General features: G+C 47.4%; 1 protein-coding gene across 2 annotated transcripts in view; it reads right to left on the reverse strand.

Moving 5' to 3' along the window:
- The window catches only part of LOC140731248 (adenylate kinase isoenzyme 1-like), a 178,154-nt gene extending 161,530 nt beyond the window's left edge, over positions 1-16,624 (reverse strand). The window contains exon 1 of one of the 2 annotated variants that reach the window (XM_073052787.1): positions 16,106-16,624. In XM_073052787.1, coding sequence (XP_072908888.1) covers positions 16,106-16,246 — 141 coding nt within the window. In that variant the 5' untranslated portion in view covers positions 16,247-16,624. The remainder of the gene's footprint in view (positions 1-16,105) is intronic. The other variant, XM_073052788.1, reaches the window with a different exon arrangement.
- Positions 16,625-25,371: the final 8,747 nt, after the last annotated feature.

Raw genomic sequence — 25,371 nt, forward strand, 5'->3', positions numbered from 1 at the left:
TGCAACCTTCAAGGATGAGAGGCTAGAGGAAGATCCACCAGCAAAGAAATTCCATGACCCAATGAAAACCAACGAGCTGAAAACATTCAGTGACATGTGAGAAGTGAAATCAGATGGGAGGGCGATCATCTTGAAAGCAGACGGGTCTTTGTTTGGACGCATCATAGTGATGGCACAAGGGCGCAGTCTACGTATGGAGGATATCCTTTCTCATCCCCTTGGACCATTGCCCCGGGCCCTGTCCACACCAGAAGGATTGCTGAGAAAGACAAATAAAGCCACAACCTTGCAGAAAAATGTAGCAGTGGAAGAGCAGCTCCCAGGAAACTCTGCTACAGTGGCTGATGGAATGAACTTGGTCCAAAGAGTGAAAGGTGATCGAGTTACTTTCAGAGATGTTGCCACAACAGTTTTGGGTGTGGCTCTGAGGGAAGGCAGTAAGAGTAGCAGAATAGATGTTGTGTTCGACACACACAAGGAGAACTCTACCAAGAATAGTGAAAAATCTCTATGGGGTGAAGAGACTGGTCATGAGTTGCAAGGTATCACAGGCACACAGATGGTGAGGCAGTGGAGGAGCTTCCTGACCAAAGTCAGTAGCAAAAATAGTCTCATTAGCTTCATAGTGCATGAATGGATAGAGAGCCATTTTCTCCATAAAACTAACAGATGCTATAACAATGTTGTCAATAGCAAAGTAGATATTTGTACTACTTTGCCCTCTGGGAATCCTGTTGAGGTGACTAGAATATAAAAGCAAGACTGTAATTATGAGGCATTGGTCAGATCACATTTGGAGTATTATGAGCTGTTTTGGGTCCCTTATTCAAGAAAGGAGGAACTGGCATAGGAGAGGGTCCAGAGGACGGCTACGAGAATGATCCTGGGAATTAAAGGGTTAACGTATGCTGAGCCTTTGATGGTCTTGGTCCTGTAGTTGCTGGAGTTTAGAAGAATGAGGGGGGCTCTCATTGAAACTTACCGAATATTGAATGGCCTAGATAGTGGATGTGGAGAGGACGTTTCAAATATTGTGGGAGTCTAGGACCAGAGGTTACAACAGAATAGGACATCCTTTTAGAAAGGAGATGAGGAGGAATTTCTTTAACCAGAAGGTGGTGAATCTGTGGAATTCATTGCCACAGCTTGCTGTGGAGGCCAGACCATTAGATATATTTAAAACAGAGGCTGATAGACTCCTGATTAGTAAGGGCGGCAAAGATTATGGGGAGAGGTTAGAAGACTGGGAAAATAAAGCAGCCACGATTGAATGGCAGTGCAGTCTCAATGGGCCAAGTAGCCTAATTCTGCTCCTATGTCTTTTTCCCTGATGTCCTCCACAAATCCCCTCTTAAACTACATCCTCGAGATTAGTTCCCGTCTGATGAGGAGAAAAGATTCCTGTGGTCCATCCTGTCTATATTCCTCATAATGTGATATACCGTTTCTCATCCCAATGAAGCCTGAAGAACAACAAGAAGAAAATTCCGTTCACCTTCAGTTTGCCAACCAGCCTTTTGTAAGGGGCATCCTCAAACTCCTTCTGTGCAGCTCTTTCAATGTTTCTGCTGTCCCGTCATTCAATGCAAATAGAATGCAAATGTAAGCGATTCCCTGGACGGGCAGGGTTGCTCAATGGCTTCACTTGTTCCTGTTGGGTGGCAGGCACCTGCGGGAAGCCGAGTCAGCAACATGAAAAGAGACACTTTGGTCCACCTTGTTTGTGCCAACCAAGATTCCTATCTAAGCTTGTCTCATTTGCTCACGTTCAGTCCAGATCCTTTTAACCCTTTCCCATCCAAGGACCTGTCCAAGTATCTTTCAACTTTTGTTACGGTACCTGCCTGTACCACTTCCTCTGACAGCTCATTACACACACAAACCACCCTCTGGACCAGGTTGCCCCTTGGGTCCCTTTTAGATCTCTCCCTCTCATTATAAAACTACTGCTGTCTAGTATTTGATTCCTTTTCCCTTGGGTTACAGAGACAGCTGGTGATTGACTTCAGAAAGGAGGATGGGGGTGGTGGTGGGGGGAGGGACATACATGGCTGCCTACATCAATGCTGTTGATGTTGAGAGGGATGAGGGCTTCCTGTTCTGAGGTGTGAATATCACTAATGGCCTGTCCTGACCCAACCCCACTGATGCCAACACCTCTACTTCCTCAGGAGGCTAACGGAATTTACAATGTTCCCGTCAACTCTTACCATTTTGCTTATAATCGAAGCACCATAGAAAACATTCTAGTAAACACAAAGTATACTGCAGATGCTGTGGTCAAATCAACACGTACAAACAAGCTGGATGAACTCAAACAAGCTGGATGAACGTTGACTGCTCATTTCAACAGATGCTGCCCGACCTGCTGAGTTCCTCCAGCTTATTTGTACGTGTAGAAAACATTCTGCCTGGATGCACAACGGCCTGCGCTGGCAACTGCTCTGCATGTGAAACCGCAGAAAGTTGTCGATCCAGCTCAGTACGGCACAGAAACCAGCCTCCCCTCTCACTTTGGGTAGAAGATGCAAATCCTGACAGCACATACCACCAGGGTCAAGGACGGCTTCTATCCCGGCATCAGACTTGTATGATAAGATGCACTCTTGACCTTACAATCTATCTCATTATGATCTTGCACGTTACTGTTTGCCTGCCCTGCACTTCCCCTGCAAAACTTACATGTCATTCTGCATTGTTATTGTTTTACCTTGTTCAACGCACTGTGTAATGATTTAATCTGTATAAACAGTATGCAAGACAAGCTTTTCCCTGTATCTTGGGACACGTAACAACAACAAACCATTCACTGTATTTCCATCATGATTTTAAACACCTCCATAATGTCACCCGTCAGTCTCCTATAAAGTCATAACTTTGCAAACCTCTCCTCAAGTCCTGGCAACGTTCTCATAAATCAGCTTGGCACAATTCCCAGCTTAATGGTGTCTTTCCTATAACAGGGTAACCAAAACTGTATGCTATACTCCATTGCTACCTCAATGACATGTACAACTGCTTCATGGCAGCCCAGCTCCTATACACAACGTCCGGACTGGTAAAGGCTGGTATATCAAATGCCTCCGTCATTGAACTGTGACTCCACTTCCGGGGAACTTTCTATTCCTACGTTGTTCTGTTCGAAGTCAGGAGTACAATGGTCCAATTCTGTATCAGTCTGGAGTAGTATCCCCAGTGTTGTACGGTAGCATAGCAGTTAGCGTAATGCTACTACAGCGCCAGCAAAGGGATTCAATTCCCATCGCTGTCTGTGAGGAGTTTGTACGTTCTCCCCATGACCACGTGGCTTTCCTCCAGGTGCTCCGGGTTCTTCCCACATTTCAAAGAGGTACGGTTAATTGGTCACGAGTGTAATGCGACAGCGCAGCTTCTTGGAGCTGGAAACGCTGGTTAGCATTCTGCATCTTTAAATACATAAAATAAATAAATCAAGAGTTTGCACTGGTGTCCTGATCAATATTTATCCCAGACAGAACATAGAATTGCCATCAGCACACCTAGTCCCAGGGACGGTCTGGGGCAACTTGCTGTATCTTTTTAAAAAGCTGAAATATTCCTTCTAAATAAGCAACCTGTGGCCACAAAGCCTGTTGAAATGCTACGAAGTTGTAAATGGTGCCAGAAAGAGTGGCTGCTTTGATCACCCTTTGCAGTAAAGAACTTCTTGACTCACCAAGCTCACCAGCCACTCATTTAAGTTGAGCAAAGCAAAATAACAGCAGAGGAGAAACCTAGGTGGGTATCACTAACAAAAGAATAAAAATGTGCTAAGTTATTGTGTCCTGCCAGGCAGGGAATACTATAGTCTATCTTCTCAATTACAGCTTTCATCTCCCTGACTCTGAAAAGAATATGCCATCTGCCCATCTCCTTCCATTACTTTCCAAAATGTTTCAGTCACCTCCTCTTACTCATAATGAGGGCCAGAGATTTCTGCCAAGGGGACGTCTTAGCCTTCAAATTGATCTTAATGGAGCAGACTGAAGAGGTGGTCTGCTGTCTTTTGTGTGTTTGCTCACGGGCGACAGAAAGCTCTCATGCAGGGACAGTGAGCGTTTGGTTAGGCAAATCAGTAGCTCATTCTTGTGACGGCAACAGTATGAGATTAAGGCGGTGCATGTACGTGGCCTCAGCAGACTGCACTAGGAGTACTCGGTGTGCTTTGGTCTCCAGACTGGAACGACACACTGTATGTTCACTGCATTTATTCTTGGCTTGATGGGAGACTGAGATATGTCTTTACACAATGGAACTTGGAAGAATAAGAGGTGGTGAAGATTTAACCAACTCAGAGAGACTTTGATGGAACAGATTCAGTTTTCTCAAGTTGGAGAATGCACAACCATGAATCCCAGCCCTGGGAGAAGGATTTGGCCATTTAGACGAGAGGAAATTGTTTCACTCTGTGGGTTGTCTCTGGCTGTGAATACTCAGACACTGAGTATATTCAAAGTTGAAACTGCTAAATTTATGAACATTGAGTAAATCAAAAAAATGTAGAGAACAGGCAGGAAATCAGATGGGGCACTGCCTGATTCAAGATCTGAACAAAGAGCAGAGCAGGTGAGTGGCTGTAAGACCCATGAGGCTTCAGTTGACTCAGTGGGCTCCACTGAGGACACTTACACTAGATGCGAGGGAAGCTGGCAATAACCCATGAGGGATCAAAATGGGACAGTAACAGAAGTGTGTGGGCATCTAGGTTGCTACAGGGTTGGGCAACAGTTGGGAGTGCAGTGGGGGGGGGGGGGGAGGGGAGAGAAATTAAAGCCACAATGACAGAAGGAAAGAGAAAACATCTAGACCAACACCACAGGACGGCCCATTGGAAATGTCAGACCACGTGCTTCAAGCTTACATACACTTGTTTATCTCCATGAGTTCCAAATATGTTTAGAGCATACATCCATGGTTGATTGACTGATTTTCCATTGTCCCAATGATGACCTATAAAGCCTGTCTAGGAGAGCTTTTAAAGTGGAAGAGCCATTGCACTGGGCAGGTTCACTCTCTTGACCCGAAAAGTTGGAGCTCCAGGTTCAGCGGTATAAAGTTGTCACAATGGGGTCTTTCTTGGTTGCATTCGATGACTATGACTTCTTCCGCGCCTTGTCATGCCCTTCGCTGTCCCTGGTGTGATCGGGACATGCCTGTGCTAATGTGTGAACTCAGCTCTGGCGGACTGGGCGGATGAGATCCAGCAGCCAGGAAGGCAGTTTGCAGCAGACAACGGTTGGTGAACTCCTACCCTGCTGAACTTTGGGTGAAGGTTGATCTTCCACCTCAGTTAGTTCGATCTGCATAAGGCACAGAAATTCCTGACATTGAACGTCCAGCCCCTAATGGCCCCATGGTCCACCAGCCAGCTTCCTCATTGGGAGTTTGTGCATTGAGAGTGCTCGAAGAGCCTCATTCAGAATCGTGGCTTGTACCATCAGAGTGAGCCCAAGTATTTGGGAAGGTATAGGGAAACACTAAGTGGAAGGACATCAGGATTTCGTAGTTCAGCAGGCAAACAGAATGCTTTCCTTCATTCAAAGTAAATTTATTATCAAAGTACATATATGTCATCATATACATCCCTGAAATTCATTTCCTTGTGGGCATACTCAAGAAATCCATATAGAACAACCACCATAATAGAATCACTGAAAGTCGTCACCAACCTGGACGTTCAACCAGAGTGCAAACAACAACAAACTGTGCAAATACAAAGGGAAAGAAATACTAACAATAAATAAGGAATAAATATGGAGGAAATGAGATGAAGAGTCCTTGAAACTGATAACATTTCAATGATGGGGCAAGTGAAGTTGAGTGAACTTATCCCCTTTGGTTCAAGAGCCTGATGGTTGAGGGGTAATAACCTCTGGTGGTGTGAGTCCAGAGTCTCCTGTACCTTCTTCCTGCTGGCATGCCCAGGGTGGTGGGGGTCCCTGATGATGGATACTGCTTTCCTGCACCAACACTCTGTGTAGATGTGCTAAATGGTTGGGAGGGCTTTACCCGTGATGGACTGGGCCCTATCCATTACTTTTTCCAGTATTTCCTGTTCAAGGACATCAGTGTTTACATACCAGGCTGTGATGCAGCCAGTTAATATACTCCCCACCACACATCTTCAGGTGTTATCAAAGTTTTAGATGTCATGCTGAATCTTCACAAACTCCTAAGGAAGTAAGGGCACTGCTGTGCTTTCTTTGTAATTGTATTTCTTCATAATAACCAAGATAAAGAATTTAAGGGCAGAAAAAATTATGCTAGCATTGTACAAACACTAGATATACCTGTAAATGGTCCTAGCCATTCATTTCATTACAGATTGCAGAGAAAAATGTGCAGAGAAGACTTACGAGAATATTGCCAGAACTGAAACAGCTGAGCTGTGAGGGAAGAGGGCAGCCCAGTAGGTAATGGCTAGTGTTATGCTTTACAGTGCCAGAGATCGAAGTTCAACTCCTGCCGCTGTTTGTACGCTCTCCCGGTTTCTCCAGGCGCTCTGGTTTCCTCCCACATTCCAAACGTTTACAGGTCAGTAAGCTGTCAGCATGTTATACTGGTGCTGGAAACATGGCGACACTCGTAGTCTGTTCCCACCACATCCTTGGTCCCTGTTGCTCATTGACGCTAACTATGCATTGCACCGTACGTTTCGATGTACATGTGACCAAAAAAGTTAATCTTTAATCTTTACGTTAGTTGGGCTGGTATTGTTTGCTTTAGTAAGAAAAAGGCGAGTTAAGGTTTAGCTCTGATGCATAAAATTTTGAAAGACTGAGATACGATAAATAGGAATATCCCTGCTCCCTTAAGAGAGGAGTTGACAACCAAAGTGACAGAGATATGAGTGGGTAGAAGGCTTAGCAGAAAGATGAGGAAAAACTTTCACCCAGGTGGTGTGGCTCCAGAAACCCTCATTTGAAAAGTACTTGGGTTAGGACCTGAAGAGATGTGACCTACAAGGACATGGAGTATCATGAAACATGGGAAACAGGCCCTTTAGCCAACTCGTCCATGCTGATCAAGTTGTCTACCTGAGTTCGTCCCATTTGCCTGTGTTTGGCCCTTATCTCCTGAAACATTTCCCATCTACGTACCTGTCCAAGTGTCTGTTAGATGCTGTAACAGTAATTGTGGGTGGCAGGGTGGAGATGTAAGGTGCTCCTTCTCTCCGCTAGCCTGCAGGACGCCCTTGGGCAAGGTGCAGCACCTGCTTACCCCTGCCCCCCCCCACCCTGATCGGGGTCACGTGAAGCCATAGGAGCAGGCGGTGGATGGTCGTATGAGCAACTGGTGCATATCACAAGTCCTGGTTATGTGACCACTGACACCAAGCAGACAATCTCTAAAGAGTATTGATAATGGCTGGTGTCCTCAGTCTTGTAAAGACACTGCCCAGATGAAGGCAATGGAAAACCACTTCTGTAAAATAAAATTGCAACGAACAATCATGGTCATTGATAGACCACGATCACCCAGGTCATACGACATGGCACATAATGAAAGACGGAATTCCTCCCACCCCTACCAGTGCTTCTGGCAGCTTGCTCCATATAACCACTACCCTCAATGTGGAAAAAATCTGTCCCTCAAGTCCTCTTTAAATCTTTCCCCTCTCACCTTAAATATATGCCCTCTTCTCCCTGGGAAAGAAAAGACGTTATCTTTGCCCCTCAATTTTATACACCTCTATAAGGTCACCCCTTGGCACCCTGTGCTCCAGGGGAACTCTCCTGATCTGGTCACAGCCAAGAGGAAAATGGAAATTAGTCTGAATTGGTTTTTAATTGTACGATGGGCTGAATAGCCTCTGTTACATAATTTCTTGGATTCCAATGATCATTAGCAGTCATCTGGCACTGTGCAGTAGGATTTAACCCCCATGTTTATTAGAACCAGGTTAGTAGTTTCCCTGACAAGCTGTACTGGTAATGCCAAATCATAAAAACTCTTCATAGTTTTAACTGAGCAGTAATAACCCTGTCCATTAAGGTGCGCTGCTTTGCACATCTGACTAATAGTCATTAACTAAGACTACCATTTCCATAACTACAGTGCTGTGCATAAGTACATATATATAGCTAGGGTGCACTGTCTTATTGCAATTTTATGTATTGCACTGTACTATTGCCACAAAAAAAATTTCACGACATATGTGAGTGATGATAAACCTGATTCTGATATGGTTCCATACTGTGGACTGACTGGGAAGGGGGCAGGGAGAGGGGAACCATGGCTGGGAAAAGGGAAAGGGAGGGGGGAGGGAGCAGGAAGCACCAGAGAGACATTCTGTAACGATCAATAAACCGATTGTTTGGAATCAAATGACCTTGCCTGGTGTCTCAGGGCTGGGTGTGTCTGCACCCATGCCCATTTTTTTATACAAACGTAAATGACCTGGATGAGAAAGTGGAGGGATGGGTTAGTAAGTTTGCTGATGACACAAAGGTTGGGGGTGTTGTGGATAGTGTGGAGGGCTGTCAGAGGTTACAGAGAGACATTGATAGGATGCAAAACTGGGCTGAGAAGTGGCAGATGGAGTTCAAACCAGATAAGTGCGAAGTGGTTCATTTTGGTAGGTCGAATATGATGGCAGAATATAGTATTAATGGTAAGACTCTTGGCAGTGTGGAGGATCAGAGAGATCTTGGGGTCTGAGTCCATAGGATGCTCAAAGCAGCTGTGCAGGTTGTCTCTTTGGTTAAGAAGGTGTATTGGCCTTGTGGAATCGTGGAATTGAATTTAGGAGCCAAGAGGTAATGTTGCAGCTATATAGGGCCCTGGTCAGACCCCACTTGGAGTACTGTGCTCAGTTCTGGTCGTCTCACTACAGGAGGATGTGGAAGCCATAGAAAGGGTGCAGAGGAGATTTAGAAGGATGTTGCCTGGATTGGGGAGCATGCCTTATGAGAATGGGTTGAGTGAACTCAGCCTTTTCTCCTTGGAGCGACGGAGGATGAGAGGTGACCTGATAGAGGTGTATAAGATGATGAAAGGCATTGATTGTGTGGATAGTCAGAGGTTTTTTCCCGGGGCTGAAATGGTTGCCACAAGAGGGCACAGGTTTAAGATGCTGGGGAGTAGGTACAGAGGAGATGTCAGGGGTACATTTTTTTTAATGCAGAGACTGGTGAGTGCATGGAATGGGCTGCCGGCAACGGTGGTGGAGGCGGATACGATAGGGACTTTTAAGAGACTTTTAGATAGTTACATGGAGCTTAGAAAAATAGAGGGCTATGGGTAAGCCTAGTAATTTCTACGGTAGGGACATGTTCAGCACAATTTTGTGGGCCGAAGGGCCTGTATTGTGCTGTAGGCTCTCTGTGTTTCTATGTGCCACCCCCACCCCGGCACTTCTCTGCCACCTGTCGCACACCCCTCCCACGGTGCTACACCATCACCATTCTGCAGATCCTTTGCTCCCACCAGATTTACTCTCCGCTCCATGTTGACAAATACGGTACCGTGCAAAAGTCTGAGGCACTCTAGCAATGTACACAGTTTGCACCGTACTGTAGGTCAACGTACACGTGGCCAACCAGAGCTTGGAGAGCAGCATTCTCACTGTGGGCTCAATTCAGCAATCACACACTACCACAGGTATGCTGATATCGTCAAAGAAGCTGCTTTTTGAAAGGCACAATAACCTGCTGGTTCTCTTGGGTGTTTATGAATGCTCTCTGAAGAGCAGTCTGAGCACTCAAGTCGAGTATGATGTTCTCCTGAGGGGTCATTATCTGAATGGAGAAAGCCCGAGGAAGCTGATGCGTGGGCAGCCATCAGAGGGTTCTTGACAGATCAGGGTCAGGGTCCAGTGGCCTGGAATGCAAGACAACTGGGGACCCTTCACTGCTGCTGTCTTCCTCCGCCTTCACTGCCATTGCGATGTGTCATCATCTTCCACCAGTGATGAGGTCTTAGTTGGATCACTCCTTGTCTCCTTGAGCTTACCAACATGGGTGACCCCATCAGGAGCTAAGCTCCAGACAGCATTGAACTCAAGCCTCTCCACCACGACAAAGTGATGATCCTCGAAGAAGATCTCAGGGTACGTTATCCAAAGGGAGTAGGGGAATTGGCCATGACTAATATTTATCCTCAACCAGCCAGCATCATTAATCAAGTTAGTGGGACCTTTGTCAGGGGCTCAGAAAGTCATGCAATTTAGTTCACACCATTTATAAAGCATGGAGGCACAGTAGCGCAGTGGTTAGCATAATGCTTTACAGTGCAGGCGACCGGGGTTCAATTCCCGTCACTGTTCTCCCTGTGGCCATGCAAGTTTCCTCTGGGTGCTCTGGTTTCCTCTCAGTCCAAAGATGTTCTGGATGGTAAGTTACTTGGTCAACTTGGGAATCCTCGTGAAAGATTCCCAGAAGGTTAATTTACAGATTGAGTCTGTGGTAAAGAAGGCAAATGCAATGTTAACATTTATTTCAAGGGGAATAAATATTAAAACAAGGAGACAATGCTGAGGCTTTATAAGACACTAGTCAGGCTGCACTTGGAGTATTGTCAGCAGTTTAGAGCCCCATGTCTCAGAAAGGATATGTTGTGATTGGAGAGAGTCCAGAGGAGGTTCTCAAGGATGATTCCAGGAATGAAGGGGTTAACATATGAGGAGCATTTGGCAGCTTTTGGCCTGTACTCACGGGATTTTTAAAAAATGCAGGGGTTTCTCATTGAAACCTACCGAATTTGAAAAGATAGGATGGATGTGGAGGCAAATCAGCAAATGGTGAGGGTATCCAGAACTAGGGGCCACAGCCTCAAAATTGAGGGCCAACCCTTCAGAACAGAGGTAAGGAGGAATTTTTTTAGCTGGAGAGCCGTGAATCTGTAGAATGCCTCTGCCACAGACTGCGGCGCAGACCGAGCCCATGCGTATATTTAAGACAGAAGTTGATTGTTTCCTGATTGGTCAGGGCACTAAAGGATATGCAAGAAGGCAGGTGTATGGGGTTGAGTGGGATCCAGGATCAGCCATGATGGAATGGCAAAGCAGACTCGAAGGGCTGAATGGCCTGATTCTGCTCCCATGTCTTATGGTCTTTGTAAATTGTTGGATGATCAGCCTGGGGTTAAATTGGGGGGTTGCTGGATGGTGCAGCTTGAAGGGTCTATTCTATGTTAAATCTCAATAAATAAATAAGTTTACAGCAATCTAACATGAATTCACAGTCAAAGTAAACTAATTATTGAAGTATGTATATATACCGTGACATCCATTTCATGCAGGCACAGGAAAGTAAAGAAACATTCAAATTTAATGAAAAACCTACTCTCTTCACATTCTTAACCACTCTTCCAGATTCTGTCCTTCATCTGCAGGCGAGGGACATGTTGGTGGTCATTTGGGATGTGGGAGGGACCCAGAGCACCTGGGGAAATTTCACACAGTCACTGCATGTAAAATGCACAAAGACAGCACTGAGTTCGGATTGAGCTCTTACCACTGGAGCTGTGGGGTATCTGTAATGCTCTGCCCGAAATAACTGCACGTGTCCATCCTTCAACAGTACTTACTCAGCTTAATCAGTAAAAAGCTGCCTAAGACAGAAGACTTAAAATATAATTTCTCCGATTTCTCCATTCTGTTTTATATACAGAGCCATAATTCATTGAGTGCCATGTTGAATGACGTGGGCGATCGTGGTCTATCCAAGACCATGATTGTTCCTGGCAAATTTTCTCTACAGAACTGGTTTGCCATCGCTTTCATCTGGGCAGTGTCTTTACAAGACGCGTGGCCCCAGCCATTATCAATACTCTTCAGGGATTGCCTGCCTGGTGTCAGTGGTCGCATAACCAGGACTTGTGATCTGCACCGGCTGCTCACACGACCATAACAGAGCAGACTTTTTTTTAAAAGAAGGTTCCTAACATGAAAGTACCTTGTCGGAGTATTATACAAAAAGCACCTCGTCGGAGTATTATACAAGAAGCACCTCGTCGGAGTATTATACAAAAAGCACCTTGTCGGAGTATTATACAAAAAGCACCTTGTCGGAGTATTATACAAAAAGCACCTTGTCGGAGTATTATACAAAAAGCCTGCGTCAAGGATGGAATGTAACAGGAAGCTCTTATAAATAAGGCCTCAGATTGAAATAATGATTGCTCTTCAGCAAGGCACTTTTCACTTGAGTTGAGGCAAAGCACTCTCCAACGTGCCCCACGCACGGCTACAATTAAAGGCTGCTGCTTGTTACAGCCAGTGCTACTGCACACTGGGGCTCTCCGTAACTCCGAGCATCATCCGCCTTTACGCGGATGAGTGAGTGGAGGAAGGGTCCTGGCTGATGTCCCACTCTCATCGGAGCAGTGATTTACACAGATGATTGTGACAGCCGCTCGCCCAACACCACCCACCGCACACTAATCTCGGGCATATGCTCAAACAGGGGACACTTGGAAGGCGCTACTTAAATTCAAATATTTCACCCTGAACGGATGCCAAAGGAGCAGGAAAATTCACTTTCGAAATCCGCAGCTGTTTAGCTCGGCAAAGCTGAGTGCTGGAAAGAGCTGGAAGGATCTTGTTTTGTTTGCATTTGCCTCAGACAGTAGATAGGTTTCCCTCAGCCTTGCACCGCGAATCAGCGAGCCACAGGATGGAGAACATGATTCATTATGAACTGTTGCAAACGGAAACATTCATGACACATTAGACTCTCCATTAGAGAGAAAATTTTTAAAAAGCATGTACATTCACCCAAAAAAACTGCTGCAATCATTCATGTTATAACAGCACATTTCAACATCATACACACTTTATCAGCACTTCCTGAATCTGCTAACTGATGTTTCCACCTCGTTTTTTTTTTAAATTTCCCTTTTTTATTAAGTTCCTCTTTGTTCATTTTTTAAAAATATTATCTCTGCTGAAAGAATTCTGCAGATAGAACTCAATGGACGCACTGATCTCTGACCTGGTCAGCCATTCTTGCCGTGGCCAACTGGATTTTCAGGAAGATGTTTCCTGCTTGGCATTGGTGTCTGCAGTGCTTCCAACAGCGCCCCCCAGGGTCGGCTGCAGGATCGTCAGCCGGAGAGCACGGCTTCACTCCCTTAGCCCTGGTCCATCTCCTGGTGGTCTCCCTGCTGGCCCCTGTAGCTTCTATTTGGGTTGGTCGGTCCCCCAATTTCTGTCCTTCACCACCCCCAATTCAGCCACAGCCAAAAGCTGCCCCCTTTTCTGCCTCCGGAGCTTTGCTCCAGTCTCGGAGTAACCTCATCGCCAACAACGGCCCAGCATCCTACCTCCACAGGGTGGTTGACATTCCTCCAGTCAGCTTCTCAGATATCAGTGAATGAACTACTTTACAGGACGGACTATTTCATCACAGAGCTCTCACCCGACAAACCCTCCTCCCTCTCCCAACTCCACACATACACGCACAACCCCTCTGTCATGGGAGTATCACATGTACACACTCACTCACTCCATCTCCCGTGTTGCTTTGTAGAGCCAGTGAGATTTGCTGCAGTTCCTCAAAAGATATTGGCCCTTTATCTCCAAGTTTTCGTTCAGTGATTTATGTTTTATGCAACTAGTTACTGCATTATGGCAATGGGAAACTATAACTTTACAATTCGATTCAATAGACAATAGACAGTAGGTGCAGGAGTAGGCCATTCGGCCCTTCTAGCCAGCACCGCCATTCACTGTGATCATGGCTGTGATCATCAGTACTCCGTTCCTGCCCTCTCCCAATATCCCTTGACCCTGCTATCGATAAGAGCTCTATCTAACTCTCTCTTGAATACATCCAGAAACTTGGCCTCCACTGCCTTCTGGGGCAGAGCATTCCACATATCCAGCACTCTCTGGGTGAAAAAGTTTTTCCGCATCTCTGTTCTAAATGGCCTACCCCTTATTCTTAAACTGTGGCCTCTAGTTCTGGACTCACCCATCAGCGGTGTGTCCTAATCACTACAAGGCTTCTGTTCATTCTCATACATAAACCATCCCAGAAAAAGCTCTGGGCACCACTGGGCACATCGACTGGAAGAAGCACTGTCACAGGAAAGCAGCATCCATCATCGGGGACCCCACCATCCAGGCCATGCTCTCTTCTCACCAGGAAGGAGGTACAGGAGCCTTAGGTCCCACACCACGGGTCTAGGAACAGTTATTACCCCATCTCACTTAACCATATAACAATTACAGCACGGAAACAGGCCAGTCCTTGCCGATCTGATCCCGCACCCTATGGGCTCACTTTCAAGAACTCTACAACTCATGTTCTCGGTATTTTTATTTTTTTTTGTATTTGCACAGTTTGTGTTGGGTATTTGTCAGTTTTTGCATGTAATTTTTTTTCATTAGTTCTATTGTAATTCTTTGTTCTACAGTGAATATGGATCTCGGAGTTGTATACATGTACTTTGATAATAAACTTACTTTGAACTTGAAATGGCAATGTCTAATTCAACAACTCGGACTTAGGGAAACTCCTTGCAAGCAAATGAAACATGGTACCTTCTGGCTCCGTCGTAGCACATCCGCTTGCCAATGTGGCTACCGACCTACAGGAACGCTAACACGCACTCACTGCCATCAGACACAATAATTAACGGGAATTCCAGGACTTCACTGGGCAGGAACTTGTTCCTTTTCTGCAGTACACAGTCTAACAAAAGGGACAGGATATTCTGAAATGTATTTCACCATTGGTCATCTACTGGACCCTCAGAAACACAAGCTAGGATTGCATTAAAGGCAACGTCACTAAGAATCAGCTTCAATTTCAGTTCACCGCGCCAGTCTCAGAAATCTTAAAAGTTATTCATGTTTTACCCCTCATTCTTTTTGAGGTGATGCCCTAAAAAAGCTTCATACAGGGACCCGGAACAATCGCCAGGATTTCATTAGCCAGCCGGTGACCAGCCATAAACCATCGAACATCAACTGCGGGATCTCGAGCCACTGCAGCGTCTGGATGGTTTTGGGAGCGGCCACGACGCTCTGCATTTAAAGAAGCAAATTGTCGTAAGGTGTTCACTTACACGGTAAACTTCCAGCCTCCCCACTTATTAGATGCATAAGACGAGGGAGCGCCAGTGTTGTCTATGGGGATCCCCCCCATAAACGCATTCTCAATTTTGCAAATATATTTATGGAAAGGTTGACGAATCAGAGTTCTGGTGAGTCGGGGGGAAGGGGAGGCTAAGATTTCTCTACTTGGTCAGCGGGAAAATTAACAAAGATGTTCACAATCATGAGTGGTGGGTGGGGGCAGAAGGGGAGAGCAATGTGGTGGATGGGAGATGTGGGGGGGGGGGAAAGAGAGGCATACTTCTTCCATTCAAGGGAATTGAGGGTTTCTTCCGTTCAGTGGGTCACTGTGGTCTGAAATCTTCAATCTGAGCTGAGATTAATCCCCTAAAGAAGGATAATATATCCCTGCGGAGGTACGAGGTTTGTGGGATGAATTGGAAAGCCAAGAGCTAGTACAGGACGGATGGTTCAAATGGCCTCACTTTGTTGTGTCATACTGTGATTGTTGAAACAATGGGATTCAATTCGAAACCACAACAGTATACAAGATGTCTGTGTAGATTGGTTAAACATGTCAAGACATACTTTAACCGAACAAATCCCAAACTAGAGTATTACACTTAGCAAAGATCCAATTTCTCTTGTACTGGAAGAATTCCAAAAATAATTGGGGGAAGGTTCAGTATTGCGCCGACGTTCAAACCAGCAGTTTACAGTAATTAAGAACAGCCCCAGAATTATAGCGATGAGAGGAGACCATTCAAAGGCGACGCGATACTATAAAGAGTTTTTTAAAAAAGCCAAACGGAGCAGCAACATCCCCTGGCGTACAAACTATAGAAGCCCCTGATAGTCGCTTGCTGATACTGGTTTTACATTCTGGAGAACAGTCTGTCCAAAGCACACTGACCCCTCATGGTCTCTTTGAGACTGTAAAAAAAATGCGTCTAAAATTATGCATTCTTTAAAAAAAAATTGTTCAGCAATTGTACCATTACAATTAGAGACTTCTCCACCTTAAAGTAAACCAAGACTCCGGCCTCCGCGCCCTCGCTCCTGGGCTTCCAGCCGTGATCTTACCTCGAACAGCAGAGGTATCTCCCGCTTGTGCAGGTAATCTTTGGCATCCCCAGAGTTCATCTCCGCCAGGTGACCGAGGCCTGAAAGTGTCCAGTGGAGGTGACACGGGTCGTCGCTGCTGCTCGCTCTGCCGTCTTGCATACAGTCTGTCCCAGTACAAGGCAATGCAGCGTCAAAGTCTCAAATGTTTATTTTGTTGTTGGCGAGGATCCTTCAATAAAAGCGAATCCAAGCCTTCTCTCCAGCACAATTAAAACTCAGATCAAGAAAACACGGCTATCGAAACAATCATTGTTGCAAATCCCAATGACTCTGACTACTTTTGCAATTTCCCTGCAGCTTTCTGTAACTAATAAACGGCGACTTCACCTGGGTGTTTGGTCCCCTCCTTCCCTCTCCCTCCTCCTTGCCTCTGCATCCGACACCGAGAACTAAAAGCACACACAGCCGCCCCGCATGCTTGTTGTTATGGTCCCACCGCTCTGTGAGCGCAATGAGCGAGGCGCCTCGGACGGTCCCTCCCAGCTCACTGCCCGGGGTCCAAACGCCCGCCGCCTTTCCATCCAGCGCTGACAATGGCCTCGCTGAGCTGGAGGGGCGGAGTCATGAAACGCATTCATTCATTCATGGCGTTACAATTCCTTCAGCCTCCTGCAGGTGGAGCGACAAAAATAGTGTCTGAGAGGGGGGGACTTAGAAAGAGAAAACATGAGGAGAGAGGGGGAGAGAGAGAGAGAGCCAAAGATTATCTGCCTCAGTTGGTGAGACATCTCATTCCCCCTGGGGCTGAGGCAAATAAAAGGGCTCCATTAGTCTATGGGGGAGGGCAAAAATAAATGCCCCCACTCACCCGGAGAGGGTATTCATAAGCGATGCTTTCGCTCAGGTTCTTCTTTGCTCGTTCGGTTTGTGCCTTACTACACAGGTACACGGCCCAGGCAAGAACAGGTGGCATTTCAATGTGATTCAGCCCAGCCCTGGGGGCACTATACGTTGCAGACCAGAGTGACGGCAGTTCTTGGCTCCACCCCTCCAGAGCAGCGAGGGATCAGTGTCAACATTATTCCGGTCGGATTGAAATGTAGCAGCTTCTCTCCCTCAGCCAGGGTGAGGTGAGGGTGGTAATTGGTTAGCAGTGAGTTAAATGGAAGTCCCACACCCTTCTCCCCCTTCCCGAAACTGAAGAGTGTGCATTTGCAGGAGGTGGGACAACCTAGAGGTTGAAGAAGACAATCAGAACACCCAAAATGCTGGAGGAACTCAGCAGGTCAGGCAGCATTTATGGAGGGAAATAAACAGTTAACGTTTCAGGCCGAGACCCTTCATCAGGATTGGAAACAAAGATGAGAAGTCAGAGCAAGAAGGTGGGGCGAGGGGAGGAGGAAGCACAGGGTGGCAGGTGATAGGTGAAACCGGGAGAGGGGGAGAGGTGAGGTAAAGAACTGGGAAGTTGATTGGTGAAAGAGGACTAGAGAAAGGAGAAACTGATAGGAGAGGACAGAAGACCATGGGAGCAAGGGAAGGGGAAGGAGCACCAGAGGGAGGTGCTGAGCAGGATAAGAGGGAGGGAGGGAAGGAGAGAGAGAAGAGAAAGAGAGAGAGAGAGAGTGAGAGAGAGAGAGAGAGAGAGAGGAGAGAGAGAAATGAGAGTGAGAGAGAGAAAGTGTGAGAGAGAGAGAGAGAGAGAGAATATGAGAATCAGAATACAGCTCACTCTCACAATTGGTTATAGAATGACAAGAATGGAGTCCTGGAGCTCTCTGCCTAACTCATCCCTAGCAAACACAGTGCCTACTGAGATAGTCCCATTTGTCCACATCTGACCTGCCCCCTCTAAACGTTCCCTACCCATGGACCTATCCAAATATCTTTCAAACATTCTCATTGTACTCAAACCCCACCCCCTCCCACACATGCCCCACGTAAACATAAACCTTTTACTTCTAGTTTCCCCTACTCTGGGGGAAAGACAGTGGACATTTACCCTATCTCTTCCCCTTATGGTTTTATAATCCTCTGCGAGCTCACTCTCCAGCCTTCTTCACTCCAGGGAAAACAGTCCTAGTCTATCCAAATTTCCGATAAAAATCAAGCCCTCCGGTTCTGGCAACATGAATGTCTATATTTAGTGAGGGTGGCTAAGAAATAGATAACCACTGTCTTCCTGCTGACCAGTGCGTTCTCAACGTCCTGCTGAGAGAACGGGTGGCCCTTGGTTTCACAACACACTGGAAAGTGCGCTCTCCCTTGTACCTATTGCTGGCCTTGGATTTTGCTTTCAAGTTCCAGGCAAGGGATTTGAAAGCAACATTTCCTGACTAAGGGGTGACAGTGGCTTCTTGAGCACCGAGGGATGGGTCTAAGCCAGCCTTAAGTACCCAAACCCTACATGTGCCAGTAGGGCTCCTCCATCCACTTAGGGATCTACTCTGAAGAAGCTGCCAAGTTGACTGATACTGGGGCTGAGCGTGAAGCACATGGGGTAGGTAGGTGGATTCTATGCCTGTTGTCAAGAAGGTGGGCAAGGACAACCATTCATCACTCTTCACAGATGCTGGGCCATTTCTCATTCGTCCTTACTCTGGTATTCACTCCCGCTCTGGAGTCTCAGTCATCATCGTCGGCGAGTCCTGGGTCGACAGCGAAAATCGAAACCCGAAGGCCGATTGGCAGTCCGGATGGAAGCCCAGAGGTTGATCAGAGGTCCAGAAGTCAAGGTCGATGGTGGAAACTCTGTGACAATGTTCCCTCGAATTTGTAACGACCAGTGTGCGTAAAAATCTTGCGCTGTGTAATTATTTTTTGCCCAGTGATAACGTGCGCGCGCGGAATAATTTCCTCAATGAAATCGGCGCAAATAAATCAGTTCTAAAACCTGCAGGCAAATCATCGCAAATTCCACGTTTTCAACACCATCTGCACCAGTAACCGAAAGAGAAGATGTGATTGTGTGCGATCGTGAAAGATACTAACACGCCAGCGAGGTGGAGGGTGACAACCTTTCCAGCGCAGTTTAAATTCCCTTGTGCGCTAGTAGCAAAAGGTGCGCGCACACCTTAGAGGGAACAGTGCTCGGCGAGTTGGGTGGAGGAAGTTGGGGCCCGGTGTCTATGAATCCGAGGGCCTGCCGGATCTGAAGTCGGCCTGCATCGGGGTTAGAGGGCATGGTTGAGCGGGTGGGAGGGAGAGAGGAGCGAGAATTGCTTTGCCGTCGTTGCTTCGTTCTGTGTTGTTCTGCCAAGCATTCTGGCCATGCTACGCTGGCAACGTTGGGCACGTTGGTTGTGGAGCAAGTGACTCATTTCACTCAACAACACACACAAAATGCTGGTAGAACACAGCAGGCTAGGCAGCACCTATAGGGAGAAGCGCTGTGGACGTTTTGGGCCGAGACCCTTCGTCAGGACTAACCGAAAGGAAAGATAGTAACTCATTTCACTGCAGGTTTGGGTGTAAAAGCCATAATCAAATCTGGTTCTGAACCTGAATTTGAGCCTACAGACTCCTCTCCTTTCTTGGCAACCCCTGCTTGCCCTGCAAATCCACCTGATCCATTCATCCAACCTCTTCCTTTGTTCTTACAGGCTCCAGATTGGAACCTCTCCACCTCTGGCTGTAGTCCCTTCATCTGCTAAGGGTGTACGCTCTAATATTCCTCCTTAGCTTTCATTTCAGAAAGACTAGAAACAATATTATTGAGGCTTTATACAGCTTTGGTCAGACCACATTTGGAGTACTGTGAGCAGTTTTGGGTGCCATATCTAGGAAAGATTGTGCTGGCATTGGAGTGAATCCAAAGGAGGTTTATGATCATGATTCTGGGAATTAATGGGTTAGCATATGGGGAGTGTTTGATGGCTCTGGGCCTGTACTCACTGGAGTTTAGAAGAGTGAGGCGGGATCTCATCGCAACCTAACAAATATTGAAAGGCTTGGACATGCAGAGGATGTTTCCACTTGTGGGAGAGTCTAGGACCAAAGGGCACAGCCTTAGAATACAAGGACAGAGATAAGGAAGAATTTCTTTAGTCGAGAGTGGTCATTGCCACAGTTGGCTGCTGAGGGCAAGTCGTTGGGTATACTTAAAGCAGTGGTTGACAGGGCTGTGATTAGTCAGGGTGTCAGAGGTTACATACACGTATGTACTGTACGTAAATTGTGGTTGTTTATTTCATCCAGGATGCAATGGCACCACACCCCCTGAATAAAAATAACTTTCTAAATGTGGCACAAAAAGCCCAGTGCAAGTCCACAGAAGCAGATCCACTCTGTCAACAGCTCTGGGAAACAGTACAGAGTCTTCTAATAGATTTCATTTGCTCCTTCTCCAATACGAAGAGGTGCTTGTGAGGGACCTGGTGGGCATGTTGCGGTTGTGGCCCCTTCACCATTACTCTGGGTTTCTGTGTGCTTTCCGCAAGGGCACAGGGTTCTCAATACCATCCGGGATGTTCCTTGTTCATGATCAGAATCAGGGTTATTATTACTGGCAGATGTCATCACATTTATTGTTTTGTGGTAGCAGTACGGTCCAATACATTTTAAAAGGTGGAAAAAACGAGAGCAAAAGCAGTGAGACGGTATTCATGGGTTCACAGACTGTTCAGAAATCTGATGGCAGAGGGAAGGAAACTGTTTCTAAATTGTAGAGTGGGTGATAAGAGGGCATATCCTGGGTTGTGGGGGTCCTCACTGATGGATTTTTGAGGCATGGCCTTTTGAAGATGTCCTTGATGCTGAGGAGGCTGGTGACCCGAGCCGTGGATTCTGGAAGTTAGTGAGTGGCATCACACTTCTTCAGGAAGACTTTGAGCATGTCCTTGAATTCTTTTCCCCCTCTATCTCACCGAGTAGTCCCTTGGTAAGAAAGGGTGTCTGTTTGCCCAGTTTGAATGATGACAATGTGGCCTGCTCATCAAAGCTAATTGAGGGTAATTAGGGCCTCCTTGCAGGAGATGTTGTATTGGAAGAAGGTGCTTCCTTTATTAGGGAGAGAGAGAGAGCTCAGAATGTCGAATTGTCGGGTGAACAATTAGTTTTTGATGTATTGCAGATCATGGTCTTTCTTGGGGTTTTGCTGTTGCTTGGTGGCTGGAGGGTGCTGATGGTTTTTTGTTGAAGTAATTGGGGAGCGGGAAAGTCATTGCTTTGCTTGTGTGTGGGGGGTTGTGGGGGGGCTTTGGGTTTCTAATGTTTTTACCGTCACTCACTCTTTGAGGCACTCTTCTGTTTTGTGGACGTCTGTGAAGAGCAAGAAAACCAGGTGGACATGGTGAACTTTTCTCTGACCTTCAGTGGAACTATTGCACTATTGAACTGCATGCTTCCTGTGGCAGACTGTGTGAAGATGATACTGGTGATATTTCTCAAGTGCTTTGACGTGCCTGCTGTTGATAGACCAGAACTTAGTCAGGGATCACTGCTACATTGTGACTGTAAACCAGATCTCAAATAACAATGAGAATGAGCCCAGGAAGGAGATAGAGAGCCTAGAGACATTGTCCCAAGACAACAATCTCTCCCTTGATACCAGCAAAAAGCTGGAGCCAATCTTTAACTTCAGGAAGAGGAGTGGACCACACACCACTGTCTGCATCAATGGTGCTGAACTGAAGATGGTCGAGGACCATTTGTTCTGGTCCAGCCACATAGACAGCATGGCCCAAGAGAGCACACCAGGCCTCTACTTCCTCATACTTACTTACTGCCTGTTACACCGCTGGCGTTTAGGGCAACAATGAAGGTCTTCCATCTCTGGGGTGTTCAGGGCTTCCTTCATCGTGTCAGTAGCTTCCTCTCGGCTTTCACTCCTGTCAGTCATGCAAGTCCCGGGTGGAGACTCAGGAATACTGTCACACTCAGGTCGAATGATTCTTCATTGCTGTTTCCATAATAGTTTTGTTTTACCAGTCAGGGTTGTTGGCCCTGAGCTGAACCCCCGAACCTGGAGGACCGGTAGACCACTCTCAGTCTGGCCTCTACCCTTTGACCTATTTGGCACGGGTGATCCAAAGCATAAAGCCCTGACTCCAGCCAACATCTCTCTCCAGGTTATTGAGGCAGAGAAGCCTCCAAACCCAACGACATCCTCTCGGAAGTACTGTACGTGGAAGCGTAGAGCGAAATGCATAGTTTGCGTTGCAACCAGCACAACGTCAGGACGTGCAGGGGGCTGGCTGCAGGTGTTGCCACACATTCAGTGGCCAGCAGAGCGTGGTGACAGTGCTCAGCCGAACAAAACCAGCCCCTTTCCTCCCGCCCACACACCTCCCCACCCACATGCTCGGGCAGTCCTCCAAATCTAGGACAGAGCTCCGGGCTTCCTTCTCCAGTCACTCAGCATCTTATAAGCAGCATGCACGAGGAAAAGACAAGGTGTGCACAAAGTTTTGCAAGAAAGAACACAATTGGAACAGAAAAAGCAAAGTCCATTTTAGGGCAAAATGATCAAAGTCACCAGAATCTTGGCAGACTACAGAGACCGAGGCTGCGTTGGTTGTGAGGTAGAATGTGTTGTAGATTTAAGCTCGAACAAATGTATTGGACTGCATTCTGTAGACTGGGCTACAGTGCCTGTCAGTAGGGACTGTGAAACCTGCAGGGTTCACCTCGTTCATCAGCTGACATCAATACCCAGGAACCTGTGAGCAGGTTCGGTCTTGCAAGCCGCTAAGCTGGAATGCTAACTCTCTTTCCTCGTGCCCACCTTAACCCTTTTGCTGCCTTGCGATCACCTCCACAACCCGGCTGCTCCTCCTCGAGTCGTTGAAACCTGTTCCCTTTCTGTGCGTGCTTAACGCAGATCGGCTCTCCGGACCTAGTGCTTTTCCTGGCCTGCTCCAACCACCGCCCTGACTCCAGGCAACACAGCTCTCCGGGTCATTGAGAGAGGCAAGCCTCCAAACCCAGTGACAAGGTTGTGGTCCTCTTGGGGGTACTTCCTCAGAAGGCTAAGGAAATTCAGCATGCCCTTGAAAACTCTCACCGTTTACAGATCCAGCACAGAAAGCATCGTATCCAGATGCATCACAGCTTGGAGTGTTAACTGCTCCGACCAGGACTGCAAGTAATCACAGAAAGTTTGAATGCGGCGTAGTCTGTCATGAAAACCAGCCTCTCTTCCATTGCCTTTGTGTATACCTCCTGCTGCATTTGGAAAGCAGCCAATATAATCAAAGACCCCTGCTACCGCACTTTCTTTCAAACATTCACATTATATTCTGTACTCTTTTGTATTCCTTATGTATGGAATTATCTGCCTGGAAGGCACGCAGACAAAAGCTTTTCACTGTTTCTTGGTACATGTGACAATCTAAACCAATTACCAATCATCAATTATACATAGATCGGGAGCTTGCTGTCAAATTTTAAGTGTTGAGCTTCAAAAGCTCAGAATCGGATTTGTTTATCACATGTATATCAAAACGTACAGTGAAGTCCATTGTTTGCATTGACAACCAAATCACCAAAGGGTGTGCTGGGGGCAGCCCTCAGGTGGCACCACGCGTTCCTGCAGCAACAGAGCATGCCCACGTGTCTTTTCCTTGGCTTGCCAAAGGTTTTCTGGGCACACTGAAGACAAAGGCGAATTTCATCATCGATATCTCGCCTCACAGAGTGGTGGCTCCTGAGACATGGGGAGTACTCCATATCTCCCAAGGCCTCAACATTGGCCTTTAATGGCACTGCAAGGTGAGGTCAGTTTGGTAGAAGTTAACTATAAGCCTTTTTCTCTGATGAAGTCCTGATGAAGGGTCTCAGGCCAAAATGACAACTGTTTATATTCTTCTCCATAGATGCTGTCTGACAATCTAACTTTTTTACTACCCTTTACACCACTGACATTTAGGGCAGCAATGAAGGTCCACTATCTCTGTCTGTCCATACAGAGCTACACAGATATAGAAGGATACTTCATTGCTGTTTCTGTAACAGTTTTTCTTTACCAGTCAGGCACAAGGCCCTGACTCCAGCCAGCATAGTTTTCCAGGTCACTGAAGCACGCAGGCCTCTGAACCCAATGACAAGGTTGTGATCCTCTTGGAGGTGACCTGCTAAGTTCCTCCAGTATCTTGTGATTACCTAGAGCTTGGCTCCCGAACAGGCCCATACACGAGCTTCCCCATGATTAAAGTTGTGGTACAAGTGACAGTTCCCCTTTTTGCAGCAGAGGTCAGCTGCACTCTGCTGGGAAGTTTGCTGGAGGTGAGGTGCAGTGTCACAGCTGGGACACGTTCTTGTTTCACATCAGTCCACACTGAAACCAGCTCAGCCGGGTGCCTGTAAAATCACGTCCACTACCCCTGTAACTTCACGCCACGGACGGAAGATGGAGATATATTTTTGAGAGCAGCTAAGTTTAAGAAGAATAACCTTCTTTATTGATGGAGTGAGGGGAGGTCAAATATTTTATGATATCAAAGAAGCCACACTGAATGGTTGATACTGTCAAACATCCTCAACAGTACAGTCGCCTTATATGTTACGTAGCTAGTTCCTGGTTCCGAAACGTTACTGCAGTTCATTGACAAGCATTAGAAATGTACGTCAAGGAATTTGACTTGCATCTGGTGGAAATTAACTATTAACTTTTCTCCCTCATGTGCGTTGGAGAACAAGTTAACGATGATTTGGTGGAAGTACCTGTACACAAACGTTGTTGAAAAGCCTCCGGTAAGATAGCAGCATGCTTGGTTGCAGCTGCCTCTCCAGGACCGACAAATATGCGCTTAAATATTTGTCCTGTGATCGTAAGACCCTGTTGGACATTGGTAATACAAGACATTTCATGTCCAGTTCAAGGGTTCATTGGTGAGACTGCCGGCGGGGGGGGGGGGGGGGCTGCTGGCGGAGGGGCTGCCGGCGGGGGGGGGGCTGCCGGCGGGGGGGCTGCCGCCGTGGGGCTGCCGGCGGGGGGTGCCGGTGGGGGGGGGGGCTGCCGCCGTGGGGCTGCCAGCGGGGGGTGCCGGTGGCGGGGGGGGGGGCTGCCAGCGGGGGGTGCCGGTGGGGGGGGGGGTGCCGGCGGGGGGGGGTGCCGGCGGGGGGGGGGGGGGGGGCTGCTGGCGGGGGGGCTGCCGCCGTGGGGCTGCCGGCGGGGGGGGGTGCCGGCGGGGGGGGGGGGTGGGGCTGCTGGCGGAGGGGCTGCCGGTGGGGGGGGGCTGCCGGCGGGGGGGGGGGCTGCCGGTGGGGGGGGGGGCTGCCGGTGGGGGGGGGGGCTGCCGGTGGGGGGGGGGGGGCTGCTGGCGGAGGGGCTGCCGGCGGGGGGG

Source organism: Hemitrygon akajei, chromosome 7, assembly GCF_048418815.1.
Source record: "Hemitrygon akajei chromosome 7, sHemAka1.3, whole genome shotgun sequence".
Taxonomy (NCBI): domain Eukaryota; kingdom Metazoa; phylum Chordata; class Chondrichthyes; order Myliobatiformes; family Dasyatidae; genus Hemitrygon; species Hemitrygon akajei.